Genomic DNA, 22248 nt, shown 5'->3' with positions numbered 1-22248 from the left:
GTGTGTGGTGTGTGTGTGTGTGTGTGTGGTGTGTGTGTGTGTGTGTGTGTGTGGTGTGTGTGTGTGTGTGTTTTGTGTGTGTACACGCAAGGCTTGACTCAGAGTTGATATCATATTGAATGCTGCCTGAGAGACCCATTACAGCACACATAATCCTCTGACAGAGAAGGGGGAGAGTGTGTGTGTGAGACATCGATGGATGTGCTGAGCACCCCCAAAGCACCCCTTCAAACCCCCACCTTCAACATCTGGCACATGGACAGAGTGATCTGCGCAGAGCCTTGCATCTACACGGCGTCCTTCAAGCCATCCATCCATCCGCCGCTCAAATAGTGACAGTCAGACAAACAGGCAGAGTTGGCGACCAAACAAGACTGTGAGCAGAACAGTTTTCAAGAAAAAAGGTGAGCCGAGTCCTGCTGCGCCAACAAGCCTCACACTGACCCCATTAGCATTCTGCCTCGGAGAAAGAAGACTGAATACCGGTGTGTGTGTGTGTGTGTGTGTGTGTGTGTGTGTGTGTGTGCGCTGTGCGCGCGTGCGTGCGTGCGTGCGTGCGCGCGCTTGCTCATTTTCAAGATTCTTGTGTGTGCTCAACACCGGCGACCGTGCCAGCATGTTGTGGTGAACAAAGGCAGGGTTGGCCATTAGTTTGCCCTGGCGACAGAGGCAAAGTGTTGTGGTGACAAAGTCAGGGTACGTCGCTAGTTTGGCCTGGCAACCACGGCAAAGTGTTGCGTGACAAAGGCAGGGTTCGCCATTAGTTTGCCCTTATCTCGCTAAGTGAAGAGTGGCTGGCGATGCGTGAGGAGAACAAGGAGCCTACATGGGAGATTTTGGCCACTGCAGAGGGACAAAGACAACGCACCACACATAATTAGCCAGCTCAGGCAGACCTACAATATAAAAGTGTGTGCCCCCGTGCGCACACACGCGCACGTTGGTCTCTCCACGATTGCTGGCCCTCACGGAAGCGTATAAGTAACACAAGTAAGGCTAATTACATGCATGTAATGCAAAAATTAAATTCATCGCAACGATGCTCAAGTTGCGTCGAGGGCAAGGGCGGGAAAGCGAGGTACGTGCGTGTGTGCGTGATGATTTTCAAAGGCACGCAATCCTTGGTGTGCGAGGATTCAATTATAGATTGGGGGGGGGGGGTGGTCAACAGCTTAAGTGTTTGCAGCTGAATTGGTTCTAACCAGATAGAATGAAGGGACGGATAATGAAGATGAGACAGAGGGGCTCAAGAGACAAGGCTTGGGGAGCAATGGGAGCAATAGGGGATGAGAGAGCGAGAGAGAGAGTGAGAGAGAGGGCCGCAAGGACAAGGATTAAAAGAAAAGAATGACTGAAAGAAGAAGGCACAAAAGAAAAGTGCGAAAATAAAGAAGGTAAGGTGGAAAGAAAAGGAAAGCCCAGGGAAGGCAGGGGTGGGGGGGGGGGGGGGTGAGAGAACGAGAAGGAGGAAAAGGGCACAGAGAGAGAGACAGAGAAGGGTAGCGAAGGTAGAGAGAGAAGCAAAAGGTAGAGGGAGGAAGCAAAGGTAAAGAGAAGGGGCCAAGACAAACAAGGTCGAAATGAAAGCGATAATGGCGAGGCAGTGGTGCGTGTCCGGGATGATTGTATTTCAGGCCCCTTGCCAAATGGGACGGCTGGTGAGATCACTGGTGTTGGTGGGCAAAACCCATCCTGCCTGCCCACAGTAACCCCCCCCCCCCCGGCTCTGCTTCACAGGCGATGCATGATGACTGCACTGGGAAACACCTGCTGCAACTGACGCTGTATGACTAACACACACGCACACACACACACACACACCTCCCTCTGAACTCGACCCGTCTCGCAGCGAGAGGCGGGTGACGACATCAGCTTTCATATCACTTATGACAGACTTTTTTTTTTTTTTTTCAAAATTTTTTGCATTAAAGCCACGAGGTTCCTTGCGAGCTAAGGTTGAGACTGGTCGGCTTCTCAGAGGAAGACATGAAAGCTACAGAGAGAACAGGCTGCCAGTGGGCTAGGAGCCCCTGCTACAGTTAAGCCCAGCGCCTTCACAGAGCTTTGGCCTCAGCCCACAGATCCAACAAAAAGTTGAAGTGCAATATCGAAGAAATAACCCTGCTTCCTTTTACTTTTCGATTGATCTTGTGGATTTGTCCATGCATGCATAAAAAGACTATTTGCCGGGCAGTATGGTTGTTGAGTAACCCAATACTGAAAAACATGTAAAAAATATATCTTTCAACGTTATTATACTAGTGAAGTACTTGCACGCGTTGTCACGTGTAACTTGTAAGAAGCCACGGGTATCCTACCCCCAGTCAGACCTGTAAACATTCTCATTCAACACGCGTCAAGGAGAACATCTGGGGACGCCGCAGGGAGACCGGCCATGTTAACCACCGCGCTCCACCGCATGGGTCACGAGACAACTGGACCCAAGAGGAACTCCCCCTCACGTCGGTGAGCATACGGCCTGGGACCTGGGCCCTGCAGCGGGCTCAAGGACCCGCTTTGACCGCCCCGCCACGCACAGACACACACATGCTGCACATCATGCTGTGGTATGGGTATGCGAGTGCTTGTGCACTCATGTGCACAACAAGGGTGTAAGGCTGCTGGCTCTAAGGGGAGACGGAGAGCAGCCTGACTCGTGATGCGGGGCTGTGGGCGGCTGGAAGCGTAGCGTTAAGTGAACGGCAGGGAGGGTGGGGTTGGGTCCCATCGTTAGCTGAATCCCGACGGACCGACTGGAGCACAGAGTCCCTGGGTTGCTGCTTAAAGGGAAGCCGAGGCGTTCGGGATAAATGGCTGCACACCAGTTGAATGAATAGGCTGCAAGCTGGTGTAAAATGCTCACGGACTGCCTGTGGCATTCGTAACGGTGGCTTTTTGTGTTTCTCTTCAGACCGCCCCGCGGGGTGCGAGTCAGTGGCAATTTCTCTAAGACTGCAAGGGAAGCTAAGCTTTCCCTAAAATTAAAAAAATTTAATGGTCAAATATATACTGTTGTGTGAACATTTCATTGACTAAAAATGCGTTAGAACAGGTCCATCTCGAAGACGAGTTTGTTCAGAATCAGCTGCTTATCGCAGGTCGACTGACTCGATTTCCTTCTCATACATTCCCGTAGCGTCACAGTGCATTTGCTGGTTGAAGCGCAGCGTCCATCCACTTCAATGGGGCTGCATAACAGCTTTTTTTAGTATGTCGAAAGTCAACGGTCATTGGATAATGCTGTGATTATGTCCCTCCCACGGACGCTCAGCGTCTCTGGGGGTGAAGGAGTGGGCTGGCCTGGACGCTGGGCTTCTGCGTGATGATTAGAGAGTCTGCGAAAGACTGAGTTGCCTTTTGATTGAGTACATTGTACATTTCATACAATTATTCACACAATTCCTTGCTTCAGTTTAACATAATTCCCACATTTCCTTGTTCAAGTTTAATATACTTTTGGTAGCTAGCCATCACTTTGATTCAAAGAGGTCTGAACTTCAAGTCCTGTATTCAGATCAGGACTTGCAGGGTGACAGGGGAAATCTGTGTGATTTCTTGGTGTTCCTTAAAGACATGGAGTTGGACAGTGCAATGCCTCAGCTTTACAAACTGTTTATTAGTGGCAACAATTAGAGCTACATCTGCAGGTGTTTAAAGCGGCTCCTACACCCATAACACAATGGGCCAAGGCCCTTTAAGCAGCCTAGCTCTGCCGGCCATTGAGAGGACACTGGTCAAGTCAGTGGAAAAGACAGCTAGTTGGTATGACAGAGCATTTCCTTGAAAAGGAACAGAGAGCATAATTTATTTACACACACAGACAGAGTGATGTAGGCCGAAAATGAGCTTCCCCTCTTTGAAAAAGCCGCCACTGGTGTGAGTATGTGTGCAGATGTTTGACTTTTGTGTGCGCAATTTTTTATTTTTGTATGTGTAGCAGTTCAGAGGTGGGGCAAGCCTTGCCTTTAGCGGTGCAGATTTATGTGAGCAAGACTACGTATCAAGGTCGCCTAATCACCACCGAAAATGGAGTCTTGGCCGATGAATGAACATGGAAACACACTCCTTTGAGTCATCGGGTAAACGAGGTGAGCGTGTTTTTGAATCAAGAAAAAAACACAAAGGTTTCCGAATTACCCTGGATACAGAACAAAATAATAGACAGGTACAAATGTCTGTGTACACATGCACATTGGTGCATTCAGTTTCCGTAGCTGTGGGCTAGCGACACTGGGGTTTTGAATACACACACACACACACACACACACACACACACAAACACACACACACACAGAGAGGCATCTGCGCATAGGGAGGTGCTGGCTGATGGGGTTTGAATGGAGAGGACACACTGAGGGCAGGCGCTAAGGATGATTTCTTTTACTGGATTCCCTTTCCCTTCAAACCCTTCATTCCGGTCTTTTATGTTTTTATTATTTACAGCCCAATCTTGTTTTTCCGAAAAATAACTCAAATTTGGATTCACAAATAACCTTTCTCACCCTGGAATCCGCACTGGGTTTCTGCAAGCTTCTTTTGTTGACTCAAAGAGCCTTGAATAAGGTGATAAAGGAACAGTCTCAATGGTCTGTACGAGAAATGAGAAACGGTTCAGAAACATATCGGAATACACACACACGCACACACACACTTCCGCCGACATCAAGAGGCAAAACCCGGAGAGACATAGCGCACATCACAAGAGAGACATGACAATAGCATTGCAGCCATTGTTTTTCGTTTTTTGTTGTAGGGTTAACCATTTTTTTTCATTTCCCCCTTTTGTGAGAGGGAAATAAAGAGATCTTCATTTTGAAAAAACTTCAGTCTTTCAGCAGTTCGTCACACTATCTTTTGCTGAAAACAAACTCAAATGGTATACATTTCAGACAAACTTTTACATGAATAATATTTTAGGTGAAAAAATATTACTGTGACCGGTTGTCATCCTATTTGCTGATAGGCAGATGTTAGTTTTTTTTTGCTGATAGGCAGTGTTAAAGGCGAATATTGATACCGATGTACAACGGATGCATTGATTATCATTGATCATACTATGACAATCATCACAACCATTTTGAACATTTGCAATACCGCTTTAAGTTATTCATCTTTCCAATAGGCACAGACAATGGGTAAATTGCTGCAAATCCTCAGCCAGTCACATACGTGAGCTTTACCCGGCAGGAAATTGTGTCCAGGCCACCGCATGGCGGAGATAAATAATTCAAAGCCATTGCATGAATTAAAAAACTGAGGGCTATTGTTGGATATTCTTGCCAGCCCAGTGTCTTCAGTGCATCTGTTCTCTGAAACCAAATTGAAAGCAAGCACAAGCCAAGCAAGCCTTACCAAACCGCCGCTATTGTTCCAAATAACATGGTTGCTTAATGACTGATAATGGCACTCCTGGGCATTAGTGGTAAAACATAATGGAGCAAGCCCCTCTTTCTAATAGATATCCATCCACCCATGTATAAATATAAGCGAGAACACTATTTATAAAACAGACATTAGTTCAAATGTATCCATTTTGTTTTCCATTTCACTAATTACGCTATTGCTAGTGCATACCGATTGAAAGTTCAATTAGTTTGCTCAGGTGAGTTTTCAGGCTTTTTTTAAATTTGTTTTTTTTTAACCAAAATAAGTCAGACCACGGCCACATCTCAACACTACATCCCGATACCATGCATAATCACACTAATCCTGGCAGACTGGCACACAGAATCCAAACTCTATTTCCAGGTTTATTCAAACAACTCGAAAACATGCTGCCATTTATACCATCTTGCACACCAACGCGGTGGTGGTGGGCGTGGGATCGAAAAGGTAACTCACATAAATCTAAAACAAATGGCGGCGGCGGGTACCCACCCAGAGGTAGTAGGTGAACTGCAGGGCGAAGATGGCGATGCCCTCGTTGTCGAAGGAGCCGGCCACAGAGCGGGAGATGTAGCCGGGCACGATGGCGATGAAACAGGCGGCCAGCAGCCCGGCGCCCTGGCTCCACAGCTCCTTGGTCAGCAGGTAGGTGGAGATGGCGGTGAGGCCGCTGAACACGGGCGCCAGGAACACGCACACGTCCCGGATGTGCACCGTGATGTGGAGCAGGTTGAGCACGTAGTGGATGAGGCCCGCCGTCACCATCAGGCCCGGGTACACCTGGGGGAGAGCGGGGGAGAGGAGGGAGGGGAGGGAGGGAAGGAGAGAGAGAGGTGGAGGGAGGGAGGGGAGGAGAGAGGCGGAGAGGGAGGGAGGGAAGGAGAGAGAGAGGAGGAGGGGGAGGGAGGGAAGGAGAGAGGTGGAGGGAGGGAGGGGAGGAGAGAGAGGCGGAGGGAGGGAGGGAAGGGGAGGGGGGGGAAGGAGAGAGAGGTGGAGGGGGAGGGAGGGAAGGGGAGGGGGGGGAAGGAGAGAGAGGCGGAGGGGGAGGGAGGGAAGCAGAGAGAGTTCTGTTAGAGTATGCAACATCATTTGTATGTTAATATTAGAAGGTCAAGAGTGAATATCTGAATCAGTTGATTTTACATTTGTTTTGATCCATTCTATATATTTGAGTATGAACTGCATTTCCTGTTATTTGCTAAATTGCACATTCTCAACAATAAAGATGATTGGCTTGAAATTAATTGAATGTGAGCGAGAGAGAAAAACAACGAGAGAAAGGTAAGTGTGCACGGTAACATATATATATATTAGGGATGCACCGAAATTTCGGCCACCGAAAATTTTCGGCCAAAAATGGCCCAAAAGCGCATTGGGCCATTGGGCGATAAAAGAATTCAATTCAATTCAATTCACCTTTATTTAAAGTGTAAAATCACCAAAACATGGTCTCAGAACACTTTACAGGACAACACACACAGAAGAGAGAATTAGAGATGACAGAGTATGATGAGATGACAAAGAAACACTTTTATCACCGAAACAACACGGCCGAAACAGGAAATTGTGATGACGCAAACAAAAACCGCGGCCAGCACACGCTTGTCTGGATAAGCGCCTCTGCGCCAACATGTCTGCGGTGTGGGCATATTTCCATATATCTGAAAAAGACCCACGGATCAGCTACAACCTTGTTTTCATCCAAACAAGCCGTCTTTAGCGACGGCTCGCTATGAGACAGCTTCTATGAGCTGTCGGCTATCATCCGCGAGCTTAGGGACCGTCTGCAAAGTGCAAAACGGAAAACGGTGTTGTTGTTTTTTCAGTGCTAAATAAATATTTTTATACTTTTAATAATTGTAATTGATTTATTCTTTGAATTGCAATGCCTTGATTTTAGTGAGGTTAGTACACAGTCATAGCTATAAATGCAATGGTAGGCCTACTAATAATTGGCATAATAATTTATTTCTTGGTTTCCTCATTTTCGGTTTTGGCCAAGAATTTTCATTTCGGTGCATCCCTAATATATATATATGCAGACAAAGTAAACACGGGGGTAAACTCCTCAAAAAGATAATAGGGAACGACACTTTGCCCAAGCCCATCAAGGGAGATGGCGTGCATGTCCTTCCTGCTTGAGGTGCGTTGAGAGAAATGGGCGCTTCGAGGCTCCGACGCGGATCACAGCGAACCCGCCCCTGGACTCTGGCCAGCGCTTGGCAGCGGTGCAGGTACCGTACTCTTGAGGAGGAAGTTGTAACTCATTACAACGGGCGGGCGGCTGACTGGAGCGGACCCCCTGGAGGGGCCTTCCTCCTCTCCCCTCTATAATACACGATTTTAATTAGGACCCCCGTGACGCATGCTGTCTCCTGTGACTAAGGCGGTCGGGGGGAGGAGGAGGAGGAGGACGTGCGTGGCCTTTTACTGTGAACGATGGCGCCGGTTGACTATGAATGAATCTACGAATTAATATATATGAGAGGGTGTGTCATGTTTAATGAGGGATGGTACTTGCTGGATTCCAGCCAGCAAAAATGGAAGACAAGGGGAGACGGCCACAATGACGACGAGAAAGAGGATGACAGACGGAGAACAAGAGGGCTGTGTGCATGGTAGGTCTGAACACTGAGCCATAAGACTTTGGGGTTGTTCCCGTTTTGCTCTTTGCGTTTCTAATTAGTCGGCGTAGGGGAGGCCTTATACCAAGCTCCATCGACCACAGGTCTTAATGTCTCTCCCTGGGAGGCCGGCGTTTCCTCCCTGAACTATGCGGCAGACCTGTCCAAGTGGAATACGCACAAAGCTTACAGAACTGGGACAGCGGTTTAAAAGCCTTTGAGTTCCCCATACGTACGTGCGTGCGTGCGTGCGTGCGTGCGTGCGCGCCGTTGCCTGGAAGCCTTCAGTCGTTCATTTTGAAATCAGCGGATGCAGAGTGAGAATGCGCTGCGAAAGTTGCAGCCTCCCCGAGTCAAACCCGAACTCAGCAGAAGCGGTTCCAACCAGGCATACGCCGACATACATTATGAATGTGCCAGGGCACTTTGTTACTTGTGATCACAAAGAGCATTTTATTGGGCCAACAGTGCACCATTGTCACACACGCATCGCATATGAAAAGCCCTCATTCTTGGGGGAGCGGGGAGGGAAGCGCCGTTCATTCTCGACAGAGGGAGGGAGAGAGAGAGAGAGCGAGCGGAAAGAGATTGAAGATAGGCAGCGTTGGCATCAGAAGTGGGCCGAAAACGAAGGGGAAAGAAAGTACTCGTCTTGTGGTTCGTTGAGCAGATATGCTTGTCCATCCTGGAAGCGGGAGGATCAGGGCCGGGCACTGCGGAATAACCACGTGCCATGAAGAATTAATGACTGGTGTCGGATGGACAATGCGCCCTGAGCTTCAGGAAAGAAAGAGTGCCAGGAAGGAGGGAGGGGTGGGGGGGGATGTGAAGGACGTCAAGCAGGAGACGATGATGGGGTGTTGAAGGATCGGAGAGCCACAGGGGGTGAGGAGAGAGCAGCAAAAGGAGATGGGAGGCCGACAGGTGCAGGAGACGTGCACCTCTGAATGAGTAAAAGTTGCTATAGGCCTGGCCCTTATGCATCGTTTCAAGTTTTTGGCAACTCTCAGGTATTCCGAAGGTATTTTTCGAAAAAGTCCTGACACAAGCCAGGATCTGCATTCACAGTGTGCATCTTCCCCTGCTTGAAGGACATTTATTCTAAGTGGAGACACTGCTGCAGAATCTCAGGCGTTCTGGACTTTAATGGGCAGTTGCATCCTTTTGACCTTGAAACGTGCCCTCAAGTGGCACGTTGAATAAAAACAAGGTAAACTTGTTTTATGGACCTTCCTTTAACAAATCAACCAATTTGAAATGACACCGCAACCTGTGAGGTGATCTTAAATAATAAAATAGAACACTTTTATAAGCCTTCTAAAAATAAGCTGTCTTTATAAGCCATCTAAAAATAAATATTTGAATTATATTTGACTTTGTTATGAAGTGATGAGAAGAATGTTGTTTATAGGCATTTTATTTAAAGTCTCGTGGCCAAACGGTGAAGCCTATTAAAGCGGAGCGAAAACGACAGGCATAATAATATAGTTCAGTTCAGTGATTAATTAGTTAGTCCAAGTGGTGATTTTAAGGGAGGCCTCAGGAAGATGTACCCTCGGTCGTTAAGAATCACTTGAAATAGCATAGAATTAACTTTTTCTGATGAAATTGTAAGTGAAAAATGCTTGTCCATGCAATAATGTGTGATCGGGCAAATGCATATAGGCTTAAATAATCCTAAAGTAATAAAACACTAAGATGAAACGCCAGGAATCACACCGTGCCAACTCTTCCTTTCTCTGTATTTTCTGGCATCTGGTTTTGTATCTCACAAAAAACGCAATAAGCTGTGTTCCACCAGGTGCGCTGCCGTTTCTTTGGTTTGATTTCAGTGTTCAGCTACCCTTCAAACAAAAAAAGTGATTCATCCCCCATTTCAGATGTGTCCAGACTGATCTGAGCTAAAGCAGCCTGAATCCATTCTAATGCTGGACTCATTCACCTCAGGGCCCCCCAGTGCACAACCACATCTCAACCACTGGCATCACGAGTGAAATTCATAAAATAATAATGTGGCAGATAAAAAGCTGGGCCTGAGCTGACTTCAGCCAGCTGGCTGGATTGGCACACCGGCCCCTGGCAGCTCTCTTAAGCCGGTCGTAGGTCTTGCTTTTACTTTGCATAGATTTGCATGTGACAGGGTGATATTTGCATATGGATTGGATATGGGATGACCCCCACCCACCCAGGGAATGAAATGACTTTGAACCCTCGGAGAGGGAATACGACCTGCCATCTGTAAGTTTAGTGTTGGTCGCCTCAACTTCGGAGAGGACCGTAATGGGCTACAGCAGGCGAAGCTACTACACCAACCCATTTGATTAAAGAGTGAGGCGTTCTTAATAGCCTGCATCCCGAGGCATTTCTCAGAGTAAGCCTGTTAATGGACTCAATTACAAACACAAAATGGCATGACAAGTTGCCTGTAGGTGCCAATCTGTTGTTCATTATTAGGTACAAACGGCAGAATGATATACACCAGTAGACAGACCATTACAGCAGCAGAGTGCGTCAGGAATGTATGGAAAACAAACCACACAACGCTATTCGGAAAGGTGACAGAGGTCTGAGATACAAAGCAGTTCAACTTACAATGGAACGAACCATAGCACGTCTACTCCCATTGACTTTTTTTTATTTTTTACTTTTCTTCTTTTTTATAGTAATTTATACATACCGTATTGTTTTGCCTACTTTGCACTATACAGACCATTTCGCACTATTTAGAATTTATTTATTGTAAATATTACCTATCTTATTTCATTTACCAATTTTATTTTATACTTAAATGCACCACGGATCAGAGACTAACACAATTTTGGTTCTTCCATTTGCTGTAATTGACAATAAAGCTGACTTGGACTTTGACTATTATAATCAACAATAAAGATAATATTCCTGAGATACAACCTTCAGTATTCCACTTTATATATAGTCCTATAGTTGGGAGATGAACGAGAACACTCCTTCACAGTGCTACCTGCCCTCACTCTTCCATAAAAATGTAGCTTCCCAGACTTGAAGCCAATATACAAAAATATTGTGAATCTTGTGAACATTTTGCTTATAAAAAGGTGCACACTTATTTATAGACAGATCTTTTCTTTGTGTATTTATTTCTAAAATTTAACAATGGACGCCGACAGAATAGCGCTGTGCCCATTTGTATGCAGAGGCCGTTGCATTGTACCGCTCATGGACCGTGAAAACGTCATAAAGATGAACTTCCAAAGACTAGACACTTTAGACACTCTGATAAAGTCAGATTACCATGTCAAAGCTTTCTTACCCCACCCAAAATATCGACAAACAGTGGCAGAATGATTTTCCATATGTGTACATTGGTGGAAAGTATCTGCAAAAAAAAAAAAGAGCCTAGAACACAAAGGAGGATTACTTGTCGTGATTTGGTTCGTGATTTCAATTTGAGGTTTCTGGGATGTCTTGCATCCGTAATGGCGATGTGCAGCTCATTGCAGCTTTTCAGCAGGCTTATAAAATCCCACAGAAGATTGCCAAATAGCACTGAACAGCGACAGAAAAATAAAAGGGAAGGAATGTAAGAGGGAGATTTTTTAGGAGGGACATCTGCCAAGAGCAAAGCTGCCTCACATTCTCTCAGCAGATGAAGTACATTGGGAGGCTGAACACAAGCTCGCCCTGGCACCACAGAACCGTGTTTTGTTGTCACGATTGGACCATTGGCCGCCAAGATCAAAGCCCACAGCCCAATGGCTCATAACCCTCTGTCCAAGCAGGCAAAAGAAACACTGCTCAAGGCTTCCTTACAGGAAGCTCTGGGCATATGCAAGTCTTTGTGACGCGTTTGTGAGGAAGCAGGGAAAGAGGGTCAGAGGGAGATGTATGCTGCATAATTGGCAGGCAGTAATTCACATCGTTTTTTTGTTTGTAAACAGGGCAACCATGCAAGCTTAGAGGTATCTATCAAGTTAACTGCTTCCTACCCTCCGCTGCGCCAATGCGATTAAGACTCATAGCGGTGTTCTGCAGAAAGCTTACGAGGCAGAGCATGGTACAGCATGCATGTCTGGTATCACTATGCAACAGAGCGCTCCACGCCTCTTGATCAACATGCCCACCATCCAGGGTGCTGCCTAATTACAAGGGTTCTTTGCATGAGGCTTGAATAAAGCGACTCCTCGTCAGCACTTTCATTGCTCGTGCATGCATTCAAATAGCAAATATGGTTGCCGGTAAAATCTCATATGGCCATCTTAAACGGGAGCCATGCCTGGGGTGAAACTGTTCAGTACGACACGTTGTGTGGTGTGGTTTCGAAACATCAACAAAATACATTTGGTCATATTGTACTTTGATTTCAAGTATATTTCAAGGATAGCTTGGCTTCCAGCAGCATATGGAAACAAACAAAACACAAAATGCCTGCTTTTAAACATAAAATAGTTACTTGAACACAACTCCAACAAGGAATGCTCGGTCTCTCCGAGCGTCATTTAGTGGATATTTTCCCCAAAGCATACAGATATGTATGCCATTTACGTATACTTTTACTAGCTACAATAACCGAGTCCTTTATTGTTGGGTTTGCAATGCATGCAGACCCTGTACAGCACGGTTCAAGGAGGATTCATGTATCGTCTCACACCTAATGCATACATAAAATACATGATGTAGTATTGCCCTTCCGGCTTGCCTGAATTATTCCCAGATGGATAGAAAAGTGCTGTGCCGCGGTGGTGTCGGGCTAAAAATCTATACTGTGCATCCCTAGAAATGAAGATGTGTGTAGTGCATGAAATGTGTTGGTTAACAGGTGTATTGAGATTGCAGCGCCAAGACCGTGGAGGTCATACTTACTGTGCCCCCAACAATCCTGCCCAGCGGGTACCAGGCTCGCTCGTCAAACCAGTTGAGGAACTCGTAGAAGCCATTGGTTGCAAGATGGTGTGTTGATCTGTAGTTAAACCTGAAGGGAAAAGAGTAAAGATCGATGTTAATCACAGGTACAAGATCAAGAGCATAAACGCAACACAATGTCAAAGCCAATTTTGCTCCTGCCTTTATAGCCTGCCCAGCTTGAAATGTTGACAATGGACGAAGGTAAGAAAGTAAAATACTAGGGATGCACAATAGCTTTTTTTTTTAACCGATACCGATAACTTTGAGCTCCTAAAGGCCGATACCGATAGCACACACACACGATCATGAATGAATAATAAAGCCTAGAGTATACTACTCCGTATTCGTAATCCGTAATCTGACTCTGTGACTACGGAGACCCCTCGAGCATTCACAGTCCTCCGTTGGGATGTCAGATACGCAATGCAATTCGCCACCCGATCGATCTTATATGCTGCCTACTAACAATGTAAATAGAAAATAAACTTCCAAAGCTTCTCAAATCGTATTTTTTTTTAAATGTTTTATTAGTCCTTAATGTGCAAAGTTAACAATATACAAAGTAAATAAGGTGCAAAGTCAAACCGGGGAAATGATTTTGTTAGCGGACCAATCACAGCCCTTGCCGTCTCCGTTGCATTGATGGATAGTTAAAAAATATTGGATGTGCACGTAGAGCTGTGGAGAGGGTCTCCGACAGGCTCTCCGTCGACTGAGAGGGCTCTCCGTATCTATGTACAGCACATTATGGAGTAGTATAAATCCACCTTAAGTGTTATGAGAGTAGCGTATGTGTGTGCGCGGGAATGGCAGTGTGTGTGTGTGAGTGGACAAGGGAGGAGAGCGAGAAGTAGCATGTGTCAGTTTAGTGAAGTAATGAACGACTCTGGATGTGTCTGTGCAAACGTGTACTGTAAAATTAGTGAAATTAAGAATAAAGTACCCAGACTGTCGATAATCGGCGGCCTCTTCATTCCGATCTATAAGCAGACCCATTGCCGGTCAAAGGGAAGGGTGTTACCCCCGAGAGAACATCAACCCTGGAGGGCACGTCTCCCCTGTGCTCCACGACTACGGTCTGGGAGCCGACAGCAGGAAAGGTGTAACATAATAATAATAAAAAAACATTTTCTATATACGCGTGCAGTTTTGTAATTGATTGTATGATGTGTACTTTTAGGGTTACGATAAGACCTATTATTTAGCGTTATCATAGTGGGAGCGGGGCAATGAAATTAAATAGGCTATGTTATCGGGGCTATTCGTCATGATATCGGACTTATCGGAATGACGTAATTCTGTTATCGGCCCGATAATTATCGTACACCCCTATAAAATACAAACTTTCGAAAACCGGTGGTCTCATTTTCAACGCGTTATGAAGGCGGTGGTGTGAATTAGATACAAGGACCTGGTCCTGTTAGAATGAGATCTAAACCACAGAATGTTGTTTCTACTTGGGGACCTGTGTTCAGGTGCCAGGAAACACAGGTCCACTTTGAGTTTGGATAATAATAATTCTTTACCATGTCAGATTCAGATGACAAGTGTTCCACTTTTACGCATGAGCATGCAGGCCAACTGACGGGCGGAGAGCGAGATGCATTCAGACACAGTACGGTCTGTTCTGCACGAGGCACGCACACCTATCAGAAGTGAGTCCACGCGTGGTGAACCTGAGACAGAGAGTGAGGCGACGGAGGCCAATTACCTGTTGCAGCTGACACTAATGGAGAGAAATGGCGATGAAGGCCTGGAAGATAACCTCCTCTCAACCTGGCTAATCATCTCTCTCCCGGCCTCCCCCTCTCACACCACAGCCAGCACATTGCTTGGTATTCTGTCAAATGTGAAAACCCTTTTGCGAGCCAGTCAAAGCAGGGTCAAGGTGCACGGTATGAAGAGCGAGCTGGGAGGCGGCTATGCTGCCTTTTTCTTCCCTTGTATGCAATCAGCACCACATGAAATGGGTTCACTGTTGTGGCTCTGGTAATACAAGACTTAGACCAGTGGGATGACGCTATGTCTTGTCGATGTGCCATAACAACATCGGCTTGTTATCTATAGGCCCTTCAAGAAAACTAATCTCCTATAAATCGTGGATTATTATAATGGTTTGTTAACATGCTGTTTTGCCACTTTGAGGTTTTGGTGTACATAACTGTCCCCCCCCCCCCCCCCCCCCTTCAACTGTGAAAAGCTGTTTTGGACCAGAAAATGGTAAGTGTTCGTCACGGCTCATTCATAATTCATTAGCTGACACATTTCATTCTGTCGGCAACACACACACACACACACACACACACAATATCTTTTGTCAGAAAAGGCAGTCCTGATCACTGACAAGCAAATGACCTCGGAGTGAATGGAAGAGTTGGCCTATTTATGCCTGTGGCACTTCGAACAATCACATACCCAAGAAACCAGCAAGCACTCTCAGACCTGACAAACCCGCCATTCAGCTGAACGAGAAAACACTCAATGCAACCCACTTCCACATACAGCACATCAGGCTCACTGGTTGGTGTCCAAACTTCACCTGAGCCAACAGACAAGCAGAAGTAATGGAAGAAAAAGAAAAACACAAACATTGCTTTTTGCCGTGGCTGTACAACTCTTGCTATCTGCAAACAGCCACCCTGCATGCCCTCTGCATATGGTAATTTAGCCTATTCAATGTCTGCTTTCCAACTTTATCGAATACTCAATGACAGGCACATAAACCACCACACGTTCCAATAGGCTGCAGTGGAGTTGGAGTTAGGTAAAACGCACAGCCAGGTGTGAGAAAAAGGTGGAGCTTTCACAAATGATAATATTGGGCGTGGGGGGGGGGGGGGGGGCGGTCCATTGACGGTCAGTTGTCAAACGCAGTCAGGCAAAAATAGAGCAGTAAAACAGCAAGCACAGGGAATAAATAAAAAACATTTTGCAATGATCTTCTGAAACAAGGACGGCAGAGAGTACTTTAATCCTATGCTTGTCACTTTGATGGGCGGGATAATGTAGCACCCCCCAGGAACATTACCAATTTAGTGTGGAACTGCTGATATGTTCTCTGCCTGCAGAGCAGTACAGCCGCTATACCAATGCTCCACCGACCGGCTGGCGGGGAGCGTTGAGATAACATGCCCAACACACTGCTGCTCAACAACACCGAGCCAATGGAAGTCTGGAAACAGATTCAACTATGTATATATTTTCGCTCTTATATAAAATATACATTAATATAAAAATGACATTAACTAATAGAAAATAAAAATTAATTGTGATTCAGGATAGGATACATAGATTAATTATAATTATCCCGTTTCTTATGCCTAGAGACCGAGGCATTAGAGAGGTTAAGTACGAAAAAGTTTGAATGATGGAGATGCTACTATACTCAACATCACCTACGGGAGGCCAACAGGCTTTGCAATTAATGTAGACCTAGATCCTGAAACGTTTTTTGCAGATTAGCAAAAGCCCTTCCACTAAAGACAAAGGATTCTACCCCCAAGCCAGACAAAATTGGTCCCATTGTGGTTTGTGAGCCAGTAATACCTCATACCTACACGTTAGGCCGCCTAGTCACATGCATGGCCCCGATTCAACACCATGGCTGTGGCAGCTTTGTCTGTGTGTGAATGAAGGCTGATTCATGGGATGAAACTGCTACTTTGACTGATTTGCTCCCCCCTCCCCTTCTTCACACTAATCAGATGGATTAAATGCAAGTCATGGTGTATTAATGGACCTGGAAAGCCATTTCCAAGCAGCTGCTTCAAAATAAAGCCTGTCATGAAAAGCAAATACTTACGTATGTGGCAGGGGTGCGTTAAAAGATCACATGACATAAGTGTCACTTGTGAAATGCACCCTCAAGGACATAATGGCGTCCTTCTCAAAAGGTCATGGAATGGAAATCAAGAGAGACAACTGAATTGAGATCAAATAGAACACCAAAATTATGTCTTTAGGATGGACGTCAGCATCTATAGGTCAACATGACAGCCTATTATTAATGTAAAGGCTTTTGGACCAACAGAATCATCTGAAGCAGAAGCTATCTCTGAACCACTCCAATAGATTATTCAGTTGAGGGTGGCTGACCAAACATATCCCCAGAGCAAAACGTCAGATATGGTTTTTGTGGACAAATTGTGTCCTAATGGACAGGATGATGCATCTGAACAACATCTGGATGTAGTCCCTTTGATAGTTGTTTCAGTGGAGCAAAATCCATAACCCAATTAAAAAGTATACCTCGGCCATTTAATTGTGAGTTCAATATAAATAATTGACTAAATGTGATATTGGGAAGGGGGGGGGGGTGGTTGGAGAGTGAAGCGGCCTTTGACCTGATGAACAACTGCCTAACAAGATTAGCACAGTGTCTCACTGCTACACAGTTAGGCTTGTTAGCTGGGCTCCGGACTGGCTGTCGCCATTCAATTACCTACAAATGGTGTTTTTGTAAAGCACTGAAAACATTGAAAAAAAATTTAATAGAAGAAACCAGCTGTCTATTATAAAAACTAAAAAGATGCAGACAAAAACAAACAAATTTGCTTTGAAAACAAACACTCACATGGTTCTGCTGGGAGATAGATACACAACTGTTTTTATAGAAAAAAATCGAATCTAATAGTAGACAAACAAATGGTACCGGCATAGCAACATCAGGCTGATACAGAGGAATCCCGACACATCCAGGCTAAATTGAGGGGTTAACGACCCAACAAGGTTAATGTGTTCTGTAATGGCATTCACCGATAGCAATAACATCTATGCTAGAGCAAATTAGTCAAGTCTGGATTTAAATATGGCCTGTAATTATTTGCTCACTACCACAGACATTGGGTTATGCTCCATGTGGCTGATGCAGAGGGTTTCTGAACGAGTTAGAGTTATAACATCTAAAAACACGGACGAGATCAGTGAAGCAATGAATATAAAGTGCAGCTAATGATACCGCCAAGCCATCCATATCCGGCATTGCCCAACAGGCGATAAATAAATAATAACAGTAATTTCAGTGTGTAAACAGTTGCCAGGGGAGCGGAGAGCCTTGAAAGTGATCGAACATGCGGCTCATCGATGGAGATAAAACAGCAACCAGCGAAACTGTAATGTCATGAGGAATAAGCCGTCAGATTAAAACTAAAGATCATTAATTTACATACATTAGGATCTAATTCCAAGTTGCGTTTTTCAGAACTTTTCAATGCAGCCAGCTGGCGTTGTTGAGGAAGCACAGACAGATGGCGCCGGCTTGCTAGGTGGGCCGCGCTGCCACTCTGCGAGGCTGCCAATAAGCAAAGAGCATTTGCTAGCGCCTATTCGAACACTGCAATGAAAAAATGACACTTTCTGTAGAGCTATGTTACACTATGTAAATAAATATTAGTATAATGGAAGAAATACAGGCCCAGTAATGTTGAGAAAAAAAGAAAGCACTCTCAGTGCCCATCCCATCCCAGGTGAACAACAAACAGGAGCTCTATGGTGCATGACGGCATATCAAGACAGCCTGGCGCTTGCCCCAGGGAGAAGGGACGCTATAAATCGCCCCCATTTATTTGTTCAACGCAGGCACAAATTCTGACAGACTGAAGATAAAGAACTGCGCATACAATTTAGGTTGTGTAAAAAAAAGAGGCTACAAGTGACATTCGTCCCGTTTTAAAGTTGAGTGCTTTGTGATAAAAACTTGCTGTGCGTAGGTGTTCGCCGACATTGACAAAGAAGGTAGGAAAAATAAGGGGAATGGGGAAAAAAATCAGAACAATACAAGATTAGTTTTGGTGTCCGGGCTGTGCTCCTTTTTGGCCCAGCACTGGGGTGTAAAGGCAAACAGCCAATGAGCTCTGGATTTTCCAGTCATCCATTAAATTGAGAAAAACTGCCAGTGCATTTGACACTCACAATATGTTTACTACATTCATCAACATACAGAAATGTTACAAGAAAGGACAATGACTGGAATGGGACACAGTCAGAAGCACTCACTTTCAACCCCCCCTACCCACCAAGGGTATTACAAAATAAATCAAAGTCAAATAAACATGCATACAATTAAATAACATTAATAAGAAAACCGGTTTTGTTTGATATAAATTTTGATGACAGATACCGGCATAACAAGGGACAACACGACAAATAGAATACACAAATTACACGGTACTGAAGCAATATGTGGCAAAATAAAAAAAATTGAATAAAAGATAGCAGATACATTAAGTGAGTGATACATTTTCTAAATTTTAAATAAATAGTGACCAGATTTTGGGGATTTTTTCAATTAAACCTTGCAAAGATTTAGGCTATTCCAGTAAAGCAGGATCAGACAGCAAGTCATCACTGCAGCAAACATAAAAAGATTGCCGTTAGGCTGTTAGCAAAGTCCTTGAAAGACTTTGGTCCAGAAGCTATTCAAGGTTGGACCAAACCAAAAACATATGGCCCGAGGAAAATGTACCGTGGAAGCTAGGACACCGACCACTGGATGCATTTTAGCCAACCTATGTTGTAGTTGTGTATGAGGTGGTTCAGAACCTTAAATAGTCAAATACACCCTTAGCAATCCTAGTCCTATCAAATTAATGCTAGTTTGCAAGTTTTTTTTAAAAAGGCCTTACTTTCTGAAGGTGGCTCACATAATCTCATATCCATAGTGAGGCCAAATAAAGGAAACAAAACAACAACTTGTCCTCTATAGCCAGAAGCCTTCAACATAAAGCCCAAATTTCAAATATGGATTTGTTCAAAAAGTGCCAACAATGCACTCTGATTAGTTTTTAACAATAGGCCAATTGGAGCTGCCATTCACCCGAGTCATTGGTTGTTGGATTGCAATTACTGTGATCGTATTATTATTTTTATCCAACAAAAGCCTGTCGCTGATTGTGCATGCAGGGAAGACAGCACCAGCAGTACTAGCACAATTTGTTGAAGGAAAAAATATTTAAAAAACTCGGGAGACATTTAACTGTTTGCGGACAGGGAGAGAGAGTCCCTTCGGAGGGCAGAACAGAGAGGGAGAATAGCAACCTGCCGCACAGACAGTCGCACAGCAGAACTTCAAATCATGCACACTGCCCGGGGCGACGGGGAAACAGTAGGTTATTAACCTCTCTTCACACCGCCGCTACAGCTGCCAGGAGGCCGGCACCGGGCTGTGGAACTCTATTTACATGCGCTTCTTTCCCCTTTCGCATCAGTGTGGATGGTCATTTCACACTTGAAGGCTCGCAGTGTTTCTCACCAAACATAAGTGGAAGGAGATAAAAGGTGGGGACAGAGTGGGTGTTGGATTGAGTCTTGCCGCCCCTTGTGAGGAGGAAGAAGACTGGGGCCGACTTACCAAGGGCAACTCGTCCCCCCCGTTCCCTGTGAAGCATTTGTACGGCCTTGTGAATGGATAATTAACACATTAGAGTTGGAAATGCATGAAAGACAACAAAAAAATTGGAACAACCACAAAAGTGTACACTGCTATATTGAGGTCAGCGTGCGTTAGATCGGTGATTATTCAGATATAGACACTGGCATCCATGCAAGTATCCTACGCTATATCGTAGTTTTGCCTTTAGCACCATTTAAATAACACTAGAAAAGTACATAATTATCAGTTGACAGAAACGTGATTGGCAGAAATGGTTTTGACTGCCTCTGATGCATGCAGTTGGAGATACTATGAATGTAATTCAAATAAAAAAAAACACGAAAAAAAAACACTAAACCAGGCCAGCCCTAGTGTGCGTCATTCTTTGATATAAACGTGTCACAAATTATATGTTGGTGTCCAAACACAAGCTCTATTTACCCCTGGCTGCAGTTAGTGAATGAATTTCACAGACAATGCCAATGCTGAGCGTGTGCAGAATACCAAAAGTACCCTGTGAGACAATCGGAGGCTTATCAAATGGAACCGATCTCGGCCACAGAGACACCTCTTCTCTTGAAGACTAGATTGCAGATAGGTCTTCTTCAGCTGATGGCGGCGCCAAGGAGAATGGCTAGGAGCGGATACAGCGGTAATTCTTTATTGAACCGCATTCAGAGGCAATGTTGCAGAGGCAGTCCAAGGCCTGAATTAATAAATAATCAGGGACTTTCACTTTCAGCAAGCATTTTTTTTTCCCAAGGCACACACTATCAGGGGTAGAGGCTGCCTGGAGCATGACTGCTATATTAAGGTGCTAAAAAGCTAGTCCAATTGAGTTATTATAATACGCAATGGAAAGGTTTATGCTGATTTCTTTGCATTAGTGTTTAACGTTCAATTATCAATTGTTATAATAAATAATTACATGTTTAACCAAATTTACACAATGCATGAGTATCTACATAGGTAGGTAAGTAGGAAGACAATTTGCAATTTGATTACATATGTTTTGCTATTTGCCATTGGGTGTTTGGGATAATGTATTATTGAACAAATTGACAAAAAGTGACCAACTGAAATAAACCAAAGAAAATAGACTGATTAGAAATGTCCATGGTATTTTTTTATCAACCATTTTTGCCATCCCTTTAAAAGTGTTTAAAATGTGAATGCATCCAGTGTTATAGCTGCTTTGGTATGCTTGCTTAAATTGAGGTTACAAACGTACTTGGTCTGTCCCAGTTACTTCTCTTAATATCGATATGTGCTGCACCTTAGTGTGATGAGAGGAATAGAATGAATGCAAGACCAAGATACACTTTGTTCGTCAAACCAGGTAGGCCATTTGAAGCAAGAGTAATTAAGATCGCAAACAAATGTATTATTCAAAGATATGCACTTTTGTTAAAGATTAAGAAAGAAACTGGCATAATGAATTACAGATCCAAGATGAGTGTGACATTATACAATATAGGTTGAGTTTATTAGCATTTGCAGACCAGTGAGGCCCACTGTATTAATCAGGAAAAAAAACACTGAGCTGCTGTGTACACTTGTATGTTTAGCAACACAGCGAAGCCCCAGCATTCAACAGACTAAATGAGCCTAGGTTGTTATTGATTAGTAATTACATGCTGTGGCAAGAAAGGAGACACGGGAATCCTCATTTGTATTAGTTGAGCAACACCAACGCAATCTCTCTGGTAGCCTTTGCAGAATGCTGATGGCTAGGAGGAGACAGGGCAGAGTTTAATAATACCCTACAAACCAAGTTCACAGACAAAAGCCAAAGAGTATGATCACTTGATGAAAATCTGGCAAAAACTAACAGGAGGAGGATTGACCCATCGGTAATTACTAACACAGGCACCTCTGCAAAAAGGACCCATTTCATTTGATTTTTTTTTGATTTGCAATATCATCAAATGTCACACTTGCGGAAAAGGGGGTGGGGGTCTGTTCCAAAATATATCCCGAACAGCAGTT

At 44.6% G+C, this 22248-nt stretch overlaps 1 protein-coding gene across 1 annotated transcript in view; it reads right to left on the bottom strand.

Annotated features, from left to right (window-relative positions):
• Positions 1-22248, bottom strand: part of LOC311365306 (dolichyl-diphosphooligosaccharide--protein glycosyltransferase subunit STT3B-like) — an 82113-nt gene that overhangs the window by 27771 nt on the left and 32094 nt on the right. The window contains 2 exon segments of the mRNA XM_084484822.1: positions 5878-6165; positions 12849-12957. Of these exon segments, the coding sequence (XP_084340948.1) occupies positions 5878-6165; positions 12849-12957 (397 nt within the window).

The sequence above is a fragment of the Micromesistius poutassou genome (genome assembly GCF_964030765.1).
Source record: "Micromesistius poutassou genome assembly, chromosome: 20".
NCBI lineage: Eukaryota > Metazoa > Chordata > Actinopteri > Gadiformes > Gadidae > Micromesistius > Micromesistius poutassou.
The sequence above is the reverse complement of the archived record's forward strand: the minus strand, read 5'-3'. Positions and strand labels throughout refer to the sequence as shown.